Genomic DNA, 21,868 nt, shown 5'->3' with positions numbered 1-21,868 from the left:
TCTGGTTTTATCCATTGTAAGATGATATAAATTCAGCCTAAGAACTGCTTTGGACCAATTGTACATTAAAAACATGCCTTCCTCTCGTTTCATTACTTTACATTTTAATCTTTGGATGGGGAACAAGACTTTGCATTTCTAAATGCAGTATGCAAAAAATTTGCACTTAGCCAAGTTTTAATTAAAATTTAAAAGAGTATCAGATTAAAATACTAATAGGAAAAAGAAAAGTGTTGCAGATAAAAATGGGTTTAGGGAAGCCAAATAGCAAGAATGAATAATAGTATTAAAATGTTTTCCAGATATCCACTCATATTATTAAGAAGTAGTACCGTGACGTTAATACTTGCCTTATAAATTGCCAAATGCAGCACTTTAAGAAGCAAACTGTCCATCAGAACAGGACGACACATGAAACAGTAGCACTTATACAAGATTTCGCCTGTAATTTCCTGGTATAAATAATGTCAAAGTCAAATATCAAGATTTGTTAGACTCGAATGTGCTCATTAGGTCACGGGCTGATTTGTAAAAATTACTACACGTAAAACTGAATGGAAGAAATCTTGCCATTACTGGCCTGTGCTGATTATTTATCTTTTATTCCTTACATAAATTGGGAATATCAGTTGACTGGTTGCCAGCAACCTAATTTTTATGTAGCTTTGTGGCCACTTTGAGATTTTTTTTTATCAGCATCCTCAGTATGAAATAACTCAGATGTAAATTTGTATGTCTGTATTCTCTATATTACTTGTGGATTGCAGTTGATCTTTGGGTGCCAGTATCTACAGTACTTAATGAAATTGAGAATTCTAAAGAAAGTTTATTTCCGTAGTGCAGGGGTGTCAAACTCAATTTCATTGAGGGCCGCATCAGCATTGCGGTTGCCCTCAGGGTGCCGGGTGGGTATGGCCAGGGTGGGCGTGGCCTACTGGGTGGGTGTGGCTAGAGTGCATATGGCCTACTGGGTGGGCGTGGCCAGCTCTACATCGTTCGCATCAAGGGTGCCTATGGGGGCATGGGCAGGAGTGGGACAGATCTGAGGGTCTCTGGCAGAAGGAGGGTCTCTGGGGCAGGGCCAAGGCAGTGGGGGCCGTTCCCTCACTGTTTCCAGGATGGCTTCGCGGGCCACATGAAACCACTTCGCGGGCCGGACCTGGCCCCCGGGCCTTGTGTTTGACATGTCTGCCATAGTGTTTATAATTAAGGTATCCATTAACCACAGCACCTATTTTTCTATGCATAGTGAAAATTCTTTTTTCATAACAGACATCTCTGTTCCACCCTGTACTTATGGGCTTTCTTTCCCCCCCAGGGTGATCGAGGACCAATGGGTCCAACTGGTCATGATGGAATCCTAGGTCCAGTGGGGCTTCCAGGCCCAGCTGGGCCTCCAGGACTTGCTGGAGAGGACGGTGACAAAGTAAGGGATCTGCGTTTTTGGAGGCAATAGGAGGTGTACTGGATCCATTCGATTACATAGACCCATTTTTGTTTCCTTGGCAACACATGGCTTGGCAACAACTTTACTGAGATTTTCCTAGCAATTATTTCTATAGCTGGTTTCATCAGCCAAGATTTTAGTCAGTGGGACAAATGTTCCTGACAATAATTGCTGTAATGAGGTTTTTTTTTCTGTTTTGTTTTTGTTTTTGTCCTCTTGTCTCTTAATGTATGTATGTGCAGGGAGAAATGGGTGGCCCAGGACAAAAGGGAAGCAAGGGCGACAAAGGAGATGCGGTGAGTTTGAAGGATATTGCTGAAAGGCTTCGATGTAACTTCTGCCCTTTAAACCTGCTCCCACATTTGCTTGCCATTTCTTTAAGGTTACTGAGTGAGATTTCTTAAAAAGATTGGAAGAGCAGGAATTCAGCACCAGGAACAGAGAATTAAGTGTCACTGTTTCACGTACTTTCTCTTTCAACAGGGTCCCCCAGGACCAACTGGGATCCAGGGTCCTATTGGGCATCCAGGATCTGCTGTGAGTCTTTCTTCACCCCAACATTTTTTCCTGAAACAGTATGAATTTAAGAACTTTAGTGGGGGGGGGGGGGAAGCCTTCCTCTTTCTGTATTTTCCTGAGATATTTGTCATTCTTTCAAGTAAATGTGTACATCGTTTCTCTTCAAACTGTTTGTCTCTTCTATGCACAGTTCAGATCATTTTCCTTATCCCTATTTTCTTTAACCATTAAGATGTTCCTTCCTGTTTGGTTAAAATGTTTTCCATTGTATCACATTCATCCCAGATTTTTGGCTCTCTTAAAGCAAGTGAAGAACCATTGATCCATAACATAATATTTTGCTATTAGGGAGTTGATGGGGAGCCTGGGCGCCGAGGGCAACAGGGCATGTTTGGCCAAAAAGGAGATGAAGGAGCTCGTGGATTTCCAGGTGTCAGTGGCCCACCTGGTTTACAGGTGGGTATGACAACATCAAACGATGTTTAGAAGGCTACACTACTTTGAATGAAGATAACATTAAAAAAAACCTGGGTTTCAATTCATTTTATTTCTCTATCCAATTAAATCATACAAGGATCATCCGTTTTATCCTCATAACACTAGCATTGTGAGTTGGCTAAGAGTTGGCTAACAGTTGGCCTGTTAACTCACCCAATGAACTCAGGATTTGAATAGAGATTTGAACCATACTAATTCCTTAATCCATTATGTATTATTCAGTGGCTAGGTTTGTAAACCTAACGCGGTGGCTCAGTGGGTTAGGATGCTGAGCTTGTCGGTCAGAAGGTCGGCAGTTTGGCGGGTCGAATCCCGAGTGCCACGTAACAGAGTGAGTGCCTGTTACTCGTCCCAGCTTCTGCCAACCTAGCAGTTCGAAAGCACGTAAAAATACAAGTAGAAAAATAGGGACCACTACGGTGGGAAGGTAACAGCGTTCCGTGCACCTTTGGCATCTAGTCATGCCGGCCACATGACCACGGAAATGTCCTCGGACAAGAACTGGCTCTTCGGCTTTGAAATGGAGATGAGCACCGGCTCCTAGAGTTGGAAACGACTAGCACACATGTGCGGGGGAACCTTTACCTTTACCTTTATCTAAGTTTGTACAACATGTTTAAGAAAATCTGCTAAATACAGAATAGCTACATTTACACAAGATATTAAACTTGATTGATTTAAAACTTGGGCGGCTTTGTTTTGGTTTAGTGTTCTGCAATCACAGTTATCTTTAGCTGGTTCATTACACTAATTAACTATTGAATTAAAAGCCAAACATCCAAACCTATGAAGTTCAGATATAAAAAAATCTGCAGTTTATGATCATAGGTGAAACCAATCATGTCATTTTCATGACTATGTCTACCTCGATCTCCCTACTAAATCTGATGTTCATTCACAAATATTTTAAAAAAAGGAAGAGATAAATTTCAAATGTGCTGTTTAAATCTGAGCATTGTCCAGTATCAAAAAATGAATGGGATGTTTTCTGCTGCTCACTGTAGGCTGCTATATACATTTGTGTGTTTCCCTCACAGGGAATGCCAGGACTTCCAGGTGAGAAGGGTGAAAGTGGTGAAACTGGGCTAATGGTAAGAGTTATTCATTTCCCCTCCGACTTCACCGTTGATCCTGGGCTTGATTTTATTGTCAGGATCACTTATCAATTTTTCTCTTTTCATTTTCTCTAGGGCCCACCTGGAGCTCCAGGGGCCAGAGGCCCACAAGGTCCCAATGGTGGAGATGTGAGCAGTGTTTTGTTTTTTTCCTCATGTAAAGCAAAAGGGGAGAAGAGTCATTTCAGACATTTGACTCTCCTGGATAACTCAAAACTATAGGAAGATGCAGACATCAATATGTATAGAAGTATTGGACCGATAGTTTTGGGTAATCCTTGAAGATGAGTTGTATGGAGTTGGAACATGTTATATGAATAAGTACTGTAGTATAAATGTAGCTGGACTATTGAGAACACATGCTATGGAGTATTGCTGGTTGAATATGAAAATATCACAGAGAAGATAAAATTCCAAATATCTGTATAGCTCCACTTTACCACATTGAACCATATCACAGTTATGTTCCAAGTCATAGACCAGGACATTTATTCATAGTGCTGAGCTCATATGTTCATTTTATATAAAAGCTGTTGTGTAATATATACAGTACATTGCACATTGAGCAATCTTCTAAATGGAAATTATCTGCATCCATTGATCTGCATCCATTGACTTTATAACAGTTTCAAAACAATTATGGTTACGGTGACCACATTTTTCCCCACTTATTGATTGGGTTTTATGCCATTACTCATTCTAATAGTTTTAGATGCAGTATAATCAGAACCATAAAGCATGGATGCTCCTGGGGATCCTTGCAGATTGAAAGACAGAATAGAAAATTAAGAAGTAAATTAAACAGGCTAATGGATATTGAAATAAAACCTAGCATATAGATTTAACTGATAGAGGCAGAAAAAATTAATACAGTCATAAAACAAATCCAGTCTTCCCTTTATAAATGGCAGCTCAAAAGCAGGTCCATGGAAATAGAAGTATCATGTGTCTCCATGATGTGCTAATTTGATGGATGAATGGTCCCACCAAGAAAGCATCCCCAAGAGACCTCAATAACTGTAGCTATTGAGCAGGTAGATGCCTAGGTAATGCAGCATGTCAAGTAATCATATGAGGGCCCTTGAAAATCAATTTAAGTAAGTGCCTGGGCTCAGCAGCATCCATTAAATTGTAGGGCCTTCTGATATGCATGAAGCTCCCTGCATGGAGAAAGAGAAGCATAGTCTGGTGTCAGGAAATGCTCTGGGTATTAAATCTCACAAGAGTCCAACGTTGATAAATGTCAGTGAGTTATTTGTTCTGGAGCTGTGGCATAAGGCAAAAGGGGATGAGTTAAAAACAACAAGGCTTCAGATATGAAACCCAAGTAATATTAGTTGGATGGAAGAGAATGCTCTGAATTGATTGATTAAATAAATAACTGGTTTATGAGTCAACACTCCGGAGTGGGTGATTTCTCTGAACTAGTTGTTGTGTGTCTTTTTATTTCAGGGCCCACAAGGTCAGCGTGGTGGAGTAGGCCAGCCTGGTGCTGTTGGTGAAAAGGTGAGGCCTGAGAGGATATTTCGGGTGGAGGGGTAACCCCTGTGATACAGTGGCGTAGCGTGGGTTGTCAGCACCCGGGGCGGGGCAAGGCAACCGGAAGCGGAAATAGAGGGGCGGGCGGTGACGTCACGGCACTGCTGAAAAGACGCGCCCCGCAGCGGCGTAGACTTTCCAAGAAGAGTCGCGCGCATGCGGGATGCTTCCGGGTCCCTCTCGAGGGCGGCTGGGCGGGGCTCCGACCTGCAAGAGCCGCTGCATTCAAGCTCGCACGTGAGCCCCGCTAAATAAAGCCACGCGCGCAGGCGTGAGACCGCGTGCACTTGTTCACTTCGGGTTTTGGGTTTGGACCAGATATTTTCCATCGCCGGCTATCACGGAGCCGAACCGGGCGACTTTTAAGGAAGGCTCTTATTCTGGAGCAGTCCGGTGTGTTGAGAAAGAAGGGACCCCAGTTTCTTCCTTCGCGGAACTGGAATCCAAAGTCACCCTGCCGCCGCCCTCCCGCACACCCGTCCGTCCGTCCACTACCCTTTCTGGCTCGCTCTCCCGGAGCGGATGAAGGAGACATGGGAGGGGGCGGGGGCCGGGAGAGGGGGAGGGCCTCTGCAGCAGGGGGCCTCTCCTGGTTGGGCCCGCGTGCGCCGCCTGTCACTGGGCGGCGTGTATGTCGGCGGCCTGGCCCCGCCCCGCCTCTTCGCAGCCCGCGGCGCGGACAGAAATGACACAGAGCCTCGGTGGCTACCGAGCAGCTCAGTGCGAGCGCGCCCCCCCAGATGTTGCGCCCGGTGCAGCCGGCCCCCCCTGCACCTCCCACGCTACGCCACTGCTGTGATACGCAGGTGACTTCAGCCAACAGGGGCTAAGGGATGTGAAGTATTTGGTGTCAGCATAGGGGGAATTTGGGATTTCTCTTGAGGGGAGGCAGTCGCAGTGCAGAAAGAGGGAATCCGTGAGGCTAGATTGTGCTTTTTATTCTTTCTGTCCCATTTCTATATCCGTTTGTGATCTCTTTTCATCCCCACCTCTCAAAATATGCATGGAAATTCACATGCCTTTCTTGTAAGATTGCATGTGCATTTTGAAATACTGCTCCCATTCTATCCACATTTTTGGACGCCTTTTTGTTTCATCAATATATTACCTTTTATTTGAAAATGGCACTGCAATATTTGAAAAAGAGTGTACCACGAAGGAGATTTGTGTTTTAGTTCTTGTGCTGGCTTGGAAAATGCAAATGAGATAAGTTTGCATTAAAATATAAAGCCAATGAATTAATGGCCTGCCACTATGTGATGGTATTGGAACCAACACCATGGGCCTCAGCATTTTCCTCAGTACATCCCCATCTCTGCAAGGGAATGGAAGGTTGTAATTTCCATGTAATATTTGCATACAGACTCTTTTCTCTGGCAGCCTAGAATTTAGCTAGCAGCAGATACATGGAGCTTTGATTTATTCAAGAGGAAACCAGTTCAGCATGGTAGCAAATAGGAAGGGAAGAGAGTATGGCGGAAGCTGAAAATATCGAGAGGTTGGTGTATGTCCCTTCTTGACATGTGCTTTGGCTATCAACAGGGAGAGGAAGAATTAGCTTGCAGAGCATGTCCATAGATAGGATAACAAAATTCTTCATAATATACATTTGCTTTGTGTATATAGGAAATCTAAGTCCAATGACCTATAGGCACTCCTGGAGTTCCTGGATATACCACAAGCTGAATCTTGTCTCAGGGACAGTTTTTAATCAGAAAAGTCTTCTCTTGATTAGAAGCTTTCATCCTTGTTCTTGTGATTTGGAGAATGTTGGGAGCGTGTTACAAGTTTTCACATTAAAAAAAAATTAATAGTCTGTATGGCTAATAAAAATGTTCACTCCAAAGCAAATTGACAAGCATGCCTGTTACCACCCTATTTGAACTTCACAGATTCTTCTGTCTACCTTATATTTATTTTTTATTCAAACACTCTCTCTTTCTTTCAAATAAAATATTATTTCTTAAAAAAGAAAAATGGCAGGCAGCATGGCAAAGACCAATGAAGTGGCTCACAGGTACATTGAGGAAGTCCATTTTTGAAGAGTGGATGGGTACATTTTAGTATGTGTCAATGTGCATTTCTGAAAACTGGTCTCAAAATAAAAACTGGAAATGCAACATGGCTAGGTTTAAGATTCACTCTTTATTTTGTCTCTACCTACCAGGGTGAGCCAGGTGAAGCAGGGGATCCTGGACCACCAGGGGACCCAGGCCAACAGGTGAGTTTCTAAGTTTTGAGAAGATTTCAAATGTGGTACTCCTTCCCTGTTCTTAGTAGAGCATGCTACTTGGAACTCAATGTCTCCCTATGCTAAATAAATCTGTGAAGTGTAGGGTCACTTGATTAATTGATCTCCCCTCTCTTCGATTAAGTGAGCAGCTTAGTACTAAGGATGATTTAATGAAGATATACTCTGGTGGGAGTCTCCCACCACAATGGTAGGAGACTCTGGGTTATGTCCATTTGTGCATTCACAGGGAATGAAAGGTGATGTTGGTGAAAAAGGAGATTCTGGCCAGTCTGGAGCAGCAGGGCCACCTGGAAAAAAAGGCCCCCCAGGAGAAGATGGATCTAAAGGGAACGTGGTGAGCTAATGATTTCTGAGTGTCAAAGTGGCAACGGCTATTTGGTCCTACCTCTTGTATGAAAAGATACGTCAGATCCATTTAAAATGATACATAAAGTGATTCGATGGCCTTATTGACTATCTATAGCAACTTCCGGGAAAGATTTCACAGCTACTTTGAATGGATAGCTGAGTGACCACTCATTTTGTAGTGATGTAAAGTTAATTAATATCAATTGATTAATATCAATTGGTTAATATCAATTAATTAATTGATAAAATGGGAAGGGACCACATGGCTGTCAGTTGCAATCCTCTAGCATAGTTGGGATATTTCTGGATGGTGCTCTCTCAATTTAGATCTCAAATTCAGGAGATCTAGAAATCCATAAACAAGACCAACCAACATAGTCTGCAACTGATAATCTTTTCACTTAGCCTTGTGAGGGGACAATTTCCTTTCATCTTTGGAGAGCTGGTCCTTTCTGATATTTATGTCTTCCTGTATTTCTCCATCACAGGGTCCGATAGGATTCCCTGGTGACCCGGGCCCAACTGGAGATCCTGGTCCTCCTGTAAGTATCAGCTTTGAACTGAGTCACAACATTGACACATTTCATTCCCAGCTTTGGGAAAGAATTTATTGGGGTAAGAAGTAGTGGGGGGAGGAAAGTTTGAAAGCTACAGCTTTTTTCCCCTTCTTCGTTTTGTTTTTAGGGAAAAGAGGAATCCCAGACTGGGATCCTACTCAGATCTTGTCTTTCGTAACTTTAATTACATGAAAGTTACACTATTGCTTGCTCTTTTTTCTTGACAGAGTTGGGGTTAGGGACTGCCCCAACTCTACCCCAAATTAAGAGATTACAGGGTCATAAAAAGAGAGTTCACTGTTAGGCACTCAGTTCAGCATCTAGGAATTGTTTACCTTTCCAACTCCTACGGGAGGAGCTACTGTTTTTAGATTTACAATCAATCATAGCTTTAGTTGGATGCAAGGAGAGACAAGAGCTTGGCTCCTTTTGGGGGTGAATAATCACGTAGAAGAGGGATGCAGAACCTGTGGCCTTCCAGGTGTCACTAAACTAATGCTAACAGCAACTGAATCCAGCAGGTCCAGTGGTTGATTTTTGTGGTAATTGCAGTTCAGCAAAATCTGCAAAGGTTTCTTGATGTGAATAATAAAATGGTATTAATTATATTCCTGATATAAGGGTTTTGGAGCTAGAACGTCACCTGGATTGGGTATGAAATAAATAAATAGCTTAGGAAAAAGTTCTATGGGTGAAGCTCCCTAAATATCCCGATGAGGTGTGAGCATATTCAGTGACTAGAGAATCTTATTTCAAGTTTGAATGGGAAAGCACAATGTGGTGTGTAGAAGGAAGAAGGCATGGCAAATTAAGAGGCTGAAGCTCTGAATTGTAGCAGTCCATGTTACAGATCTCATTCGTATTCTCTGTACTCAGAATCTGATTTGCTACTTCTGTGCAGGGCCTAGATGGAATTTCTGGTGAGAAAGGTGATGTGGGTGATCCAGGACTTCCAGTAAGTATAGAAAACGTTCTTGGTGGGGAAACTATACCTTCTACTCTGTAGGAATATTGTTGTTCATGTTTGCCAAAAAAAGTACTTATTGTGCCTCAATAACAACAGTATATACTGAGGCTTTATTTATTAATTTATGTACTTACTTATTTACTTGTTTTTCACATTTTTGAACCATCCATCTCCCTTGGAGAAGGGCTCTGGGCAATGAGCTAAATAAAATGTTAAAATATAAAAACAGTATACAAGTTAAAAATTTATAGGAAAGGAAAGGATGACTGTTAAAATTAATTAGAAGATGAAGAGCTTTAAGGGCACTAGCCAGCCTCATGGCTATGTGCTCCTCTGAGCTCCCCATGTGAGGTCGCAGAGCTACAGTATGTTTCAATTCCATTACAGAAGGCCAGGAGAGTGAGGGCCTTATCTCCAGGATGGGGAGAATATTCCACCAGGTGGGGGGATGGCAGATAAGGCTCTCTTCCTAGTCTCCGCCAGTCAGAGTTTCTTAACTGAAGGGGTCGATAACATACCTTCCCTGCCTCTCTGAAGATGATTCTGTAGGTAGCCTGGCCCCATGTCATGTGAGGTTTTATACGTCTCAGCCAACACTTTAATTTAGATCTGGAAGCAAACTGGCACTCAATGCAGTTTGCAAAGCAAAGGTATAACATGCATCCTTATTTGGGCATCCAAAATTGCTCATGGGGCTGCATTCTGCATCAGCTGAAGATTCTGGATACTTTTCAAGGTTAGCCACATGTAGAGCAGAGCAGAGCAGAGCAGAACAGAACAGAACAGAACAGAACAGAATATTATAATGGAATGGAATGGAATGGAATGGAATGGAATGGAATAGAATAGAATAGAATAGAATAGAATAGAATAGAATAGAATAGAATAGAATAGAATAGAATAGAATAGAATAGAATAGAATAGAATAGAATAGAATAGAATAGAATAGAATTCTTTATTGGCTAAGTGTGGTTGACACACAAGGAATTTGTCTCCGGTGCATAGGCTCTCAGTGTACATACAAGCAACAGTGATACAGTAAATCATGATCATAATCAACATAAAATACATTCATAAATCATAAGATACAACATATTCATCATAAATCATAAGATGCAACACTTAGTGGTAGTCATAGGATACTACATAAGCAAACAACATACAACATACTAGGATAATAAATAAAGCAATATAAATCATAAGATACAAGCAACAAAGTTATAGTCATAAGAAGATAAGGAGATAGGTAATAGAAAAGATGAGTATCACAGTAAGTAGTTTGACAGTGTTGTGGGAATTAGTTCTTTAGCAGAGTGATAGCATGGGGGGGGAAAATTGTGTCTAGTTGTTTTGGCGTGCAATTCCCTATAGCATTGCCTTGAGGGAAGAAGTTGAAACAGTTTATGTCCAGGATGTGAGGAGTCTGTAGATATTTTCACAGCCCTATTTCTTGCTCATGCCATATACAGGCCTCAACAGAAGGCAGGGTGGTAGCAATTGTTTTTTTTTTTTATGCTGTTTGTTGAAGTGCATTGCAATAGCCCAAACAGGAGATGACCAGGACACGAATGAGCAAGATATATGTAAGCTTTTTCATAGAGGTATGGTTGTTTAGAAAAAAAATAATAGAAAAAATACAAAGTAATTTTAAAAGAAATAAAAATGTGATTTGAAGTGGATGAAAAGAGCTAAAGAAGAAGTCTCCAGCTGAGTAAGTAGAATTAAGAATAAAACTAATGAAATTGTTTGGAATGAAAATGAAATAAGGGAAAGAGGAAAAGAGGATGTTAAGGATTTGTAAGGGAATGAAAGCAATAAGTCAAAAACTGCTTTGAATGCTACTATGAAAAATGTTAAAATATTGATGTGATTTAGTTATGGTGAAGCAGCCTGTGAAGATTTTCAAGTCAAGGTGGTTGTATTAGACAGATAAAATGGAGCAAAACATTGCACATTTTTCATAAATCATGTTAAAATTGGTGAAGAGAGATGAATCTGTGTGTCTCGAAGGTGAAATATTCATTAAAAACGGCAAAATGGATGGAGAAATGTTCAGATATTTTAAAAAAATAATGGATAGCATGTGATCTGTCGTGAGGAATATTTCTTTGTCAAAAGAAGTGAAAATGTTTTTAAGACTCTGCTTCACTTTGATCACTGGAAAAGTTGGGAATGTCAGAAGAAACATAAAACTAAGTGGAATGCTGAAGGGAAGAAGGCAAAAAGAGAGAGGGGTCAAGAACAAATGAGTGCTCAATAAACATGATTTGAATACAAAAGTGGGTGACTGATACAAGAGAAGTACCCCAGTGGTGGGATTCAAAGATGTGAACAACTGGTTCTCTGTCTGGATGTCGCTTTCCGGAAGTCCATTCAGGGCCTGGGCAACAAAAAATTAGCTACCGGTTCTGCCAAACTGGCGCGAACTGGCTGAATCCCACCACTGAAGTAGCCTGAAATGGTTTTATCATACAGAGAAAATCAGTGAAGATTGAATTGCAGAATGAATATGTAGAGCAGACATGTCAAACACAAGGCCCGGGGGCCGGGCCTTCCTGGAAACAGTGAGGGAACGGCCCCCACTGCCTTGGCCCTGGCCCAGAGACCCTCCTTCTGCCAGAGACCCCCAGATCTGTCCCACTCCTGCCCAGGCCCCCATAGGCACCCTTGATGAGAACGATGTAGAGCTGGCCACACCCACCCAGTAGGCCATACCCACTCTAGCCACGCCCACCCAGTAGGCCACGCCCACCCAGGCCATACCCACCCGGCCCCCTGAGGGCAACCGCAATGCTGATGCGGCCCTCAATGAAATTGAGTTTGACACCCCTGATGTAGAGTGTGAATGGGTTGAGAGGAAGGGAAAGACTGTTGAATGAAGTTGACAAGATCCTCAAAAATAGAGAGACGAAGTGTACACAACAAAAAAGTATGTAGCGACTAGGGATATGGTTGAAGGAAGAACAGTTTGCAAGAACAGAAGAGTATAAAAGGTGTATGATGAGAATGAAATTTAGCTTTATTTCCCTTGGTTTTGTTCTTATTTTATATCCTAGTTTCTTTTCTCTCCAATTTCATATATATTTTCTGTGCTGCACATATCATCTTGAGAATGAATAGTGGGTTTGGTCCATATATATATATGCATGATTTGATATATCCTGACCATATTTTCCCCATTATACTTCTTTGCCAAACTAAATAATCTCAAATTATGTTTTCACATGTGAAAAGTATCCACTTGCTCTCTCACACACATGTTTTGATTGCCTTCTTCTTGCATCTCTATTACCCTTTTTCAAGACTGGTGACCAGAATGATATATTATTCTAGATTTGGATGTACTGCATTAAAGACATTAAGTATTGGCAGTTTTATTTTCCATTTATTTTTCAAAGGTTGCCTGGTATGAATTTTCTTTTTTTCACAGTTGTCACATATTGGTGGAATCTTCACCAATTCTCAACTTTTTTTCCTGATTAGTTACAGACAGTTCAGATCCCATCCTTATCTATGGGATATGAATCTACATGTATATGCAAATAGAGTTGACAATTTTGTTTCCTCTCCTGAACTTACAATTTTTAAATTTGTAAGGTGGGATTTGGGAGTCAGGGAGATTTCCAAATGTTGTAAAATAAAATAACATAAATAATACGGGAAACCTAAAATGAAAACAGTTGAAACCCATCACAATGTTAAAAGCATTTTGATGTCAGAATGGTGCATACTATACAGTTGTCTCGTAAAATATTAATGTTGATGTATATTTAAAAGTCACATCTACTGATTAAAACAATGATTGTCACAAGTAGAAACACTGCATTCATGTGTAGTGGCATATTTATATATAGCAGGAATCTTATATCAGTCCAATCAAATATAACTTAAGTTTCATTGCAGTCAGGGACATCTTTTTTCTAATTTGATCTACATCAGACCATGTTATGGCATCAGGAAAATGTCTCTGTACACTGCAACATGTGCTTTCCCAAACGATGTCCTTAGAAACAATACTTTTTGTTTTATTTTTCTAATTTTGTTTAGGGTCCACCTGGAGCTTTTGGGGAACCAGGTCCTCCTGGGCCACCAGGGAAGAGGGTAAGTTGGGACTTACATATACATAGGCAAACCTTCAAGGAACAACTGTTCTTTCAGGATGAACGCCTATGACGGCATTCTCTGCCTCCCAGGATCAGATACAAATGTCCAATAAACAGCACAACTGGAAGGGAAGTAGCTCAACAAAGTGGCTGAAAAGGGATGCAGCCAATGATGGTGGATGCTCAAATACCACCACTCCTCAAGAACTACTGGATCAAACTATGACCCCAGAATACACAAAAATGCTGGCAACCACCATCAAGGCTACATTTCTAAGAAATGTAGTTGAAAAAAGGAAATTAAACTCCAAAACAAACTGCTCAAGTGTTCCCTAGGAAACAAAGAGATACCTGAATCCAAATGAGTACAGTTCACTGCAGAACAATATCCTGCAAAAAGACCCCGACTATAACCTTCCTTCCTTCCTTCCTTCCTTCCTTCCTTCCTTCCTTCCTTCCTTCCTTCCTTCCTTCCTTCCTTCTCTCTCTCTCTTCTCCCCCCGCCCTCTCTCTAATTTTTGTGCTGCCCATCTCCCCTCCAAAGTGACTCTGGGTGGCTTACAGGTTATAAAACAAGTGAAAAAGAGTTAAAAGATTAAAACAACACAAAGTTAAAACAACACAAAGTTAAGAACCACAATATACTAAAAAAAACCCTAACATTGTTAAAAGCCAGACAGGACAGTGGTAAGGTCTTTTTACCTCATCAGCCACCTCCAGCAGTGAGCCCCCCCCTCGGGGTCCCAGGTTTTGCCAGCTTTTTATACCCTTCCAGAAGGCCAAAAGGGAGGAGGCAGTTCTCATTTCCAGTGATAGGTATAGACATACCCTAAACCAGGGATAGGCAACCTTGGCTCTTTTATGACTCGTGGACTTCAACTCCTGGCTCAGGAATTCTGGGAGTTGAAGTCCACGAGTCATAAAAGAGCCAAGGTTGCCTACCCCTGCCCTAAACAATGCTAATCAGTTAGAATTCTTTACAGCCTAAGAAACAGGATTTTAAAACACAGGACCTGCCACAGAGATGCAAGAAAACATAAAACATAATAATACCACAGACCAGAACACAGAATCAGAAGCAACTCGAAGCAGAGAACTGAGCAGCCCTCAAAAATCTAAAGAAGGACCAAGCCATCACCATCTTCCCAACAGACAAATATTGAACTACAGTTGTCATAGACAGCACACACTATATACAAAAACCCGAAGTCTTGGAGGACAAAGAAACCTACATTCCAGTAAGCACCAACCCAATAGAGAAACTAGATGACCCAGTCAACAGAATCTTTAATGACCTAATCAAAAAAGGTCAGTTCACAAAAGAAGAACAGTGGTAGATCAAATACATTAGACCCATTCCCCCTATGCTTCTATAGACGCTCCAAAATACACAAATCCGACAAATCTGTTCATCCAGTTATATCATCATTAGGGACTCCAACATGCAACATAGCTAAAGAACAAAAAAACTTGGACATCTCAGAGGAGAGTGAATATTCTATCAACTTCCCACCACAGTACCTCCAAAAAAAAAAATCAAAGGCCTAAAAATAGAAGAAAATGAAAGTATACTTTCATTTGATGTCACAGCACTCTTTATATCCCTAAATCTGAACTTAGTGAAAAAAATCGATGGTAGCAGTACAACACAACACACTCGACCTAACCCAATACACTTAGATTGAAATACCCATAATCATGCACCTCATCAATCTCTGCCTCACGATCTACTTTCAATTTGATGACAATTAAACCAAAATAACAGACCCATGGAATCACCACTCTGATAACTCAAAGACTGTAAAGCACAACCCACAGTAACCAAGCACAGGGAAATGCTATGTTTATACATTAGTTGAAAATCTTTCTTGATGGGCTATAAAACAGTTAAAGGAAAATTGGGCATAGATTAAAGATGTGATATTTGTGGCACAAGAGCCCTCTTAGCCAAAAGATGGTAATTTGATTTGTTGTTGTTTTTTTTAAAAAAAATGGGGAAATATCCTTTCAAGAAAGCCTGCATCTGGATAATTATGCAATAAAGGAAAACAAGGTAATTTGCAAAAATAAAACAAAATGAATTTCTTGGGGAATTCACATTGAAAATACACTTGATGAGAAGCTATATACAAATGCTCCTTATATTAAAAAAAGTCACGAAAGAAAACATTTTCACAATGTTTTTAAAGGATTTTTTTTAAAAAAATTGCCAGAATAAAATGATGCAGCCAAATATTGCTCTATGACACAGCCAGTAAAACAGAATGGATACTATGAAAACAGAAGTGCAAAATATTTCTCACAAACAAGCTGAAAACAATATTAAAATGCATACAGGAAATCATGCATTTGCAATTTCACATCAGAAACTCACCTGGAAATAAATGTTGTGTTCTCTCCTTCGGCAGAAATTCCAAAATTAAGAGACATGCTGTCCAATATGTTAGATGAAATAGAAAATATGTAACTTTTCTTTCTTGGTCCTGATTATTTTATATTGTATTTCTGAGCTGTTTTAAATGAAAAGAATCCTTCACACACAAAAAAAAAATCAACCCAGGCATATTTTGTCCTGCTTACAAAGAAGATTAAGGTTGACTTGGAAAATCATATATTTTTTTATTGGCTTTGCTTAAAGTTAAGCAAATGTATATGAATTCTCATCTTTTTAATTCTCTGAATAAAATACAATATTCATTACCATCCATGTGTACTTTTTAGAGATATTTTATTTCTGTGATGTGAATTATTTATATATATATTTCCACTCCATGGGGATGTCTCCTCTCTAATACTCTGTCCATTTTATTATGTGTGATTTGCCTCATTTTTTTGGAAAATGATAGCAAGTTGTTTAATTTTTGTATAAGCTTATGGCTAGAACAAAACTCAACATGTTTATTTAATAAAATTGGGAGAACTAAGTGTTGTCTAGAAGAAGGGCAAAAATGTTAAACCACAAGATCTTAATCCAAGTGATTTATACAGGGACTTCATTTTTCTGTTCCAGGGATCTTTTGGGCCAGCTGGACGTGAAGGTCGACAGGGTGAGAAAGGGACCAAGGTGACAGAAAGCAAGCTAATTTTATTCTGATATCCAATAAAGGAATGCTAGTTTCTCTCTTCTTTTGTTTGTTTCCCCCCCCCCCCCACACACACACACCTATTCCACTATCAATGTTCCCTGCAGGACTGGACTGAGGTGAGGCAAATATCTAAGATACAAGATTCTGAAAAGTAGCAGTGGCATTTCTGTGCTGGAAGATACATACGTTGTTTCTCAATCTTAACAACTTTTAAGAAGTCCATACATCTTAAAATTGCTAAGATTGAAAACACCATGTTGCAGCCTCTGCCACATAGCCCCTCAAGTATATCAGAAGAAATAACATTCAATTGTCAATCTAATTAATTTCTGTACATAAGTATGCATAGGACAGGGATAGGCAACCTTGGCTCTTTTATGACTCGTGGACTTCAACTCCCAGAATTCCTGAGTCAGCATAGCATAGCTGACTCAGGAATTCTAGGAGTTGAAGTCCACGAGTCATAAAAGAGCCAGGGTTGCCTACCCCTGGCATAGGAGATGGGCTTGTTGTTCTTGACAACAAAACATCCTATACAGGAAATCATTCTACAATAGCCACCTCTATCCTTCAGCTCAAAAAGCAAAATAAACCAAATTAACTTAGTATTCTTTAAAGCCATCTGCTCCATGAAAATAGTGTATAACCATTGGACAATCTTGAAATAATTAAATATTTGTATATAAGTGGGGTTTTTTCCTCTCTCTTTTTCTCTCTGCCCCTAGGGTGAACCTGGTACCGAAGGTCCCTCAGGGAAAATGGGACCGGTGGGCCCACAAGGACCTCCAGGCCAACCTGGTTCAGAAGGTCTGCGTGGAATTCCTGGTGCAGCAGTAAGTATCTTCAGTTCTTGGCATATGGTTGACAAGAGGGATGAAGGAGAATAGGCTGCCAATCAACGCAATATCATGTTGCATGGAGAAGAATGCAAACATTAGCAATAAAGTTCCAAGGCAGAAAATCAAGGTTTTTTTTTATAAGTGTGAAAAGAGTTTGAGGAGAAGGTGAGCCTTTGTATTTCAGTCTAAAAATAGAGGACCAGAAGCAATGAAGCTTGAACTACTAGCAGGTGGATTTAGTTGAAAAATTAGAAAAAAATCTTTCTAACTCTATTTATTTTATTTATTTTATTTTATTTATTTTTATTTTATTATATTTGTATACCGCCCTTCTCCCGAAGGACTCAGGGCGGTGAACAGGGCACATATAAAAAATACAGGATACAAAAATTAAAAAGAATTAAATAGTAGCCCAGCTAAAACAATCAATAACAATATAAAAATCCCCATTAAAACCCCAACATATCCCCATCAGGCCAGGCCGGGTTGTTCAAATAGATGGGTCTTCAGACCGCGTCGGAAGGAGCGAAGGTCAGGTGCCATCCGGAGCTCGACCGGCAGCTGATTCCATAAAGCCAGAGCGCCCACAGAGAAGGCCCTCCCCCTGGGGGCCACCAGCCGACATTCTCTGACCGGAGGCACCCTGAGGAGGCCCTCTCTGTGGGAATGCACAGGGCGGAGGGAAGTTGATGCCGGCAGCAGGTGGTCCCCGAGGTACTCCGGACCCATGCCATGTAGGGCCTTAAAAACCATTACCAAAACCTTGAATCTCACCCGGAAGACAATGCAGCTTGCGGAGCAAAGGTGTAACATGGGAGTACCGGGAGACTCCCAAGACAACTCTCGCGGCTGCATTCTGTACCAGCTGGAGCCTCCGAGTGGTCTTCAAGGGAAGCCCCATGTAGAGAGCATTGCAGTAGAAGCTTTTCTAGAAGGCTTGGGCAAGGAATAATAAGGTTGGAAAGGGGGTGGAAAAATATTCTATTCTTTGGAACAAACTTCGCTTTAAAGAATGAATGGACTAAGTCCAGGGTCATTTATTAGATCCCTTTCAGATGAGTGGCTGTAGTTCAAAAGAGCTTTTGGTGCATCAGAAGGGAAGCACACAGCATTTTAAAGTTGTCCACATTGTCAGCTGAGGGAAATGAAGTGGTGAAGACATCAAAGAAAGCACCAGCTGAGCATGGAGTTCCGTTAGATGCACCCATACTGTTCCTTTAGTTTATAGGCCATTTATTTTATGTGGCTTAGTGAGTAATGATTAAAGAATTCCCTTTTAGCAAATTCTGATCCAGCTTCATAGTACATCATGATCTGCACCTTTTAGTTAAGAAAACCTGTAATGTATTAATTGTTCTCTTCTTTGTTTAATTTAAAAGAAAAGAGGAAAAAGACAAATAAATAAAAATCATAAAGTACATATGTTACATGGAAAAGTTTGCAGAGTAACATAAAGATAAAATTAAAGGACAAGACAAACTATTCAACCGGAAGAAACATCTTACTTTTATCCAGATATATTAACTTGGATTAAAACAAATATGGAGATAGTTTCATGACCATTTTACCATTCCAGTAATTTCAAAAACTTCTTTTTAACTATTATTGAAATCAAAATTTAGATAATAAACTTATAAAACTTATAAAGAGTTTGCAAGTTAAACTGAAACTAACATCTGACTTGTTTTTCAAATATAATTATTATTATTATTTATTAAATTTATATACCGCCCTTCTCCCGGAGGACTCAGGGCGGTGAACAGGGCATATAAATAGAAATACAAAAGTTAAAAAAGGATTAAATAATTGCCCAATTAAAACAATCACAATATAAAACCCATTAAAACCCTAATGTATTTTAGACTATACTACATTCTCTCAGAGTTTAAACTGTCATTTATAAAGGAATTAAATGTGATTTCCAGTAAAAAGCATAAAGTATCCTTGTGAAAAATATGTATAAAACCAAGCTAAGTAATTGGTAGAAAAGGAAAGTTAGCATTTGGGACATGTTTCATCCTATAACGAATCATCTTCCGGAATAGTTGAGCTTTATGACATTTCCACCAAATATATGTCTCTTAAATTCCATACTTCCTCAATGCCTCATGCTGTTATCAGATTTTTTTTTTAAAAAAAGAGTATATTAAGAGAAAAAAATTGTTTCAAGAGCATGTTTCTAAACATTTGTGGGGGAATGTTCATAGCTGTAAAAATTTCACATGTTGATTTTTGTTCTAAGAAGTCCAGATGTATCAAGAACTAGAACAGGATTGGACAAAATCCTGGATTTAATGATTTTGTGTGAACTTGGTAGTTACGCTTTGCCTAAGCTATTTTCTAAAACCAATTCTTAATTTGGATCAGAAATATGCAGCAAAACTTTTACCAGAGAGTTCTAAACTGTCTTGTCACTTGATGGAGTTCACAAGGAGAAAGAAAAGAACCGCTATTTTGCAAGGAACCCTTTCTTTCTTTCTATCCCCACCCTTCTTCAATAAGAGCAGGGGGAAATAGCTCTCCATCTTAAAATATTTTGAGAGAAGACTAACTGAACATATCATGGTAAGTGACCGCATAATATTGTACAGTCATCTTATTACGGTAGTCAAAAGAAAATTACAAGGTGATTGAAAACTTGCTTTGACTCCACATATACCCATAGCCTTGTTGAGACTTTTTTTTAAAAAAATAAAATAATGGACCCATAAAAGACACATAAAAAGTATCTCTAAAGGGTAATTTCTTTTTAAGATTCATTACTGTGAAAGCAAATACAAGAGTTTAATGTGCACAGCAGTTAGGTTTTCTTTTGATAAGATACTTGAAGAGAACTGGTGCTATAGCTCCCTTTATTGATTTGTTGTGTAGCCTCAAAGCTTCCTTTGTCAATTCTATTAATTCTAATAAAGTTTTGCACATGCTGCTCTCCTCTTGAAACTGCTGGAGAGGCAGGTGGAATGAGGCTTTAAGAGGGAGGGCAAATGATTTCGAGTTTGGGCAGACTCCGGGAGACAACGGAAGATGAGGTAGCCTGGTGTGTGATGATTCATGGGGTTGTGAAGAGTCATACACAACTTAGCAACTAAAACAACAACAGCAGCAACAATGATTTTGGCAAGCCACTTCAAGGTTACCTCCTCAAAGCTTTGCATGGGTATAGAACAAAGCCTTTGTCACAGGCAGAAGATAAGGTAGAGAATGGGGGAGTTTGCCCAGATTTACTTTTTTTAGCTCCAAAAGTCTTTTCATTCTTGTGGCTAATGTTGCAAGTTCTTTCTTCTCTAGGGTGAACCTGGTTTATTGGGAGCTCCAGGACAGGCAGGGCCCCCAGGCCCCATGGTAAGCAAAAAAGAAATGGCCTCTGCACAACGGCTGCTCTTGTCCTGATAATTCTTGTCGGTTAACAATGCTGAGGCTCTTTTGCTTTCACAATCACTTTCCCCTTTCCCCCCTCCTTAGTGTTGGCCTTACATGGCTATTTATTGTTGGGGGCAATGTTAGGAGGACCTTCTAATAGCAAAAAACAAAACAGTCCAGCAGTGAAAGTAGGCTTTCCAAATTATCTTTCAAAGAAAAGAAGTGAGGGAAGCAGCTGCTTATTCTGATTCATTGAGCAGTTATTATACCAAAATGCATGGTTGATTAAGGCTCAGTTCCCACAGGGAATTGCTACTTATGATTTTAATGAATTAGCCAAGATTAAATTATAAACCGATGCCATGCCAAAGAATAGATGTGAACGAACCTATATGAAGGAAACAGTTGTCAGAATAAGGGAGGCCAAATGAGTAACAGTTCTCCTCTTCTGGGGTCACTGGGTTGTGGCTTGCTATTGACTCCAGCTCTAAATGACTATTTATTGTAAGATTGCTCAAATCCTGTTGGCCCAAAGACCATATTCAGCCTTGCGTAGCATATTTTAAGTGATGCACCCAAAATGGATGAGGCCATTACTCATCTGGAGTGGGGAAGAATTAGGGATGCTAAAGGATGAAATGAATGTCTAAGCCTCTGCAAAGAATTCATGTAGCCCTTTAAACTGTTGCAAACTTCAAAAATAAGAAAAAAAAAGATCCAATGTTGGGTCTACCTACTCTGGAGGGCCTCACTGGTTGATCGTGTTGGTAAGACCACACTTGGTCGTCACGATATAAAAGACAATGAGACTCTAGAAAGAGTGCAGAGAAGAGCAACAAAGATGATTAGGAGACTAAAACATGAAGAAAGGTTGCAGAGATTGGGCATGTCTAGCTTACTGAAAAGAAGGGAGTAGCAGTGACATGATAGCAATGACACAATATCTCAGGGGCTGCCACAAAGTACAGGGGGCCAACCTATTCTCCAAAGCGCCTGAAGGCAGGACAAGAAGCAACGGATGGACACTAACCAAGCAGAGAACCAACCTAGAACTAAGGAGAAATTTCCTGACAGTTAGAACAATCAGTGGAATGACTTGCCTCCAGAAGTTGGGAGTACTGCAGCACTGGAGGTTTTTAAGAAGAGATTGGACAACCATTTGTCTGAAATGGTATAGAGCAGGGGTCGGCAACCTGAAAAAGGAAAAGAGCCACTGGGAACCGGTTCCATCACACA

General features: G+C 40.3%; 1 protein-coding gene across 8 annotated transcripts in view; it reads left to right on the top strand.

The window, feature by feature from the left end:
• COL5A3 (collagen type V alpha 3 chain) overlaps positions 1-21,868 on the top strand; it is a 135,833-nt gene that overhangs the window by 106,699 nt on the left and 7,266 nt on the right. For 7 of the 8 annotated variants that reach the window (XR_014491372.1, XM_083353980.1, XM_083353979.1 and 4 more), the window contains 15 exons: positions 1,319-1,426; positions 1,690-1,743; positions 1,931-1,984; positions 2,315-2,422; positions 3,502-3,555; positions 3,655-3,708; positions 5,032-5,085; positions 7,286-7,339; positions 7,599-7,706; positions 8,209-8,262; positions 9,179-9,232; positions 13,292-13,345; positions 16,358-16,411; positions 17,159-17,266; positions 20,561-20,614. Coding sequence is in view for 7 of the 8 variants with exons in the window: in XM_083353980.1 (XP_083210106.1) it covers positions 1,319-1,426; positions 1,690-1,743; positions 1,931-1,984; positions 2,315-2,422; positions 3,502-3,555; positions 3,655-3,708; positions 5,032-5,085; positions 7,286-7,339; positions 7,599-7,706; positions 8,209-8,262; positions 9,179-9,232; positions 13,292-13,345; positions 16,358-16,411; positions 17,159-17,266; positions 20,561-20,614 (1,026 nt within the window). In the remaining variant the exon portion in view is untranslated. Of the gene's footprint in view, positions 1-1,318; positions 1,427-1,689; positions 1,744-1,930; positions 1,985-2,314; positions 2,423-3,501; positions 3,556-3,654; positions 3,709-5,031; positions 5,086-7,285; positions 7,340-7,598; positions 7,707-8,208; positions 8,263-9,178; positions 9,233-13,291; positions 13,346-16,357; positions 16,412-17,158; positions 17,267-19,639; positions 20,615-21,868 lie in introns of those variants that run through there. The other variant, XM_083353985.1, reaches the window with a different exon arrangement.

The sequence above is a fragment of the Vipera ursinii genome, assembly GCF_947247035.1.
Source record: "Vipera ursinii genome assembly, chromosome: 2".
NCBI classification, from domain to species: domain Eukaryota; kingdom Metazoa; phylum Chordata; class Lepidosauria; order Squamata; family Viperidae; genus Vipera; species Vipera ursinii.
Note: the sequence above shows the minus strand (reverse complement) of the source record. Positions and strands in the feature narration are given on the sequence as shown.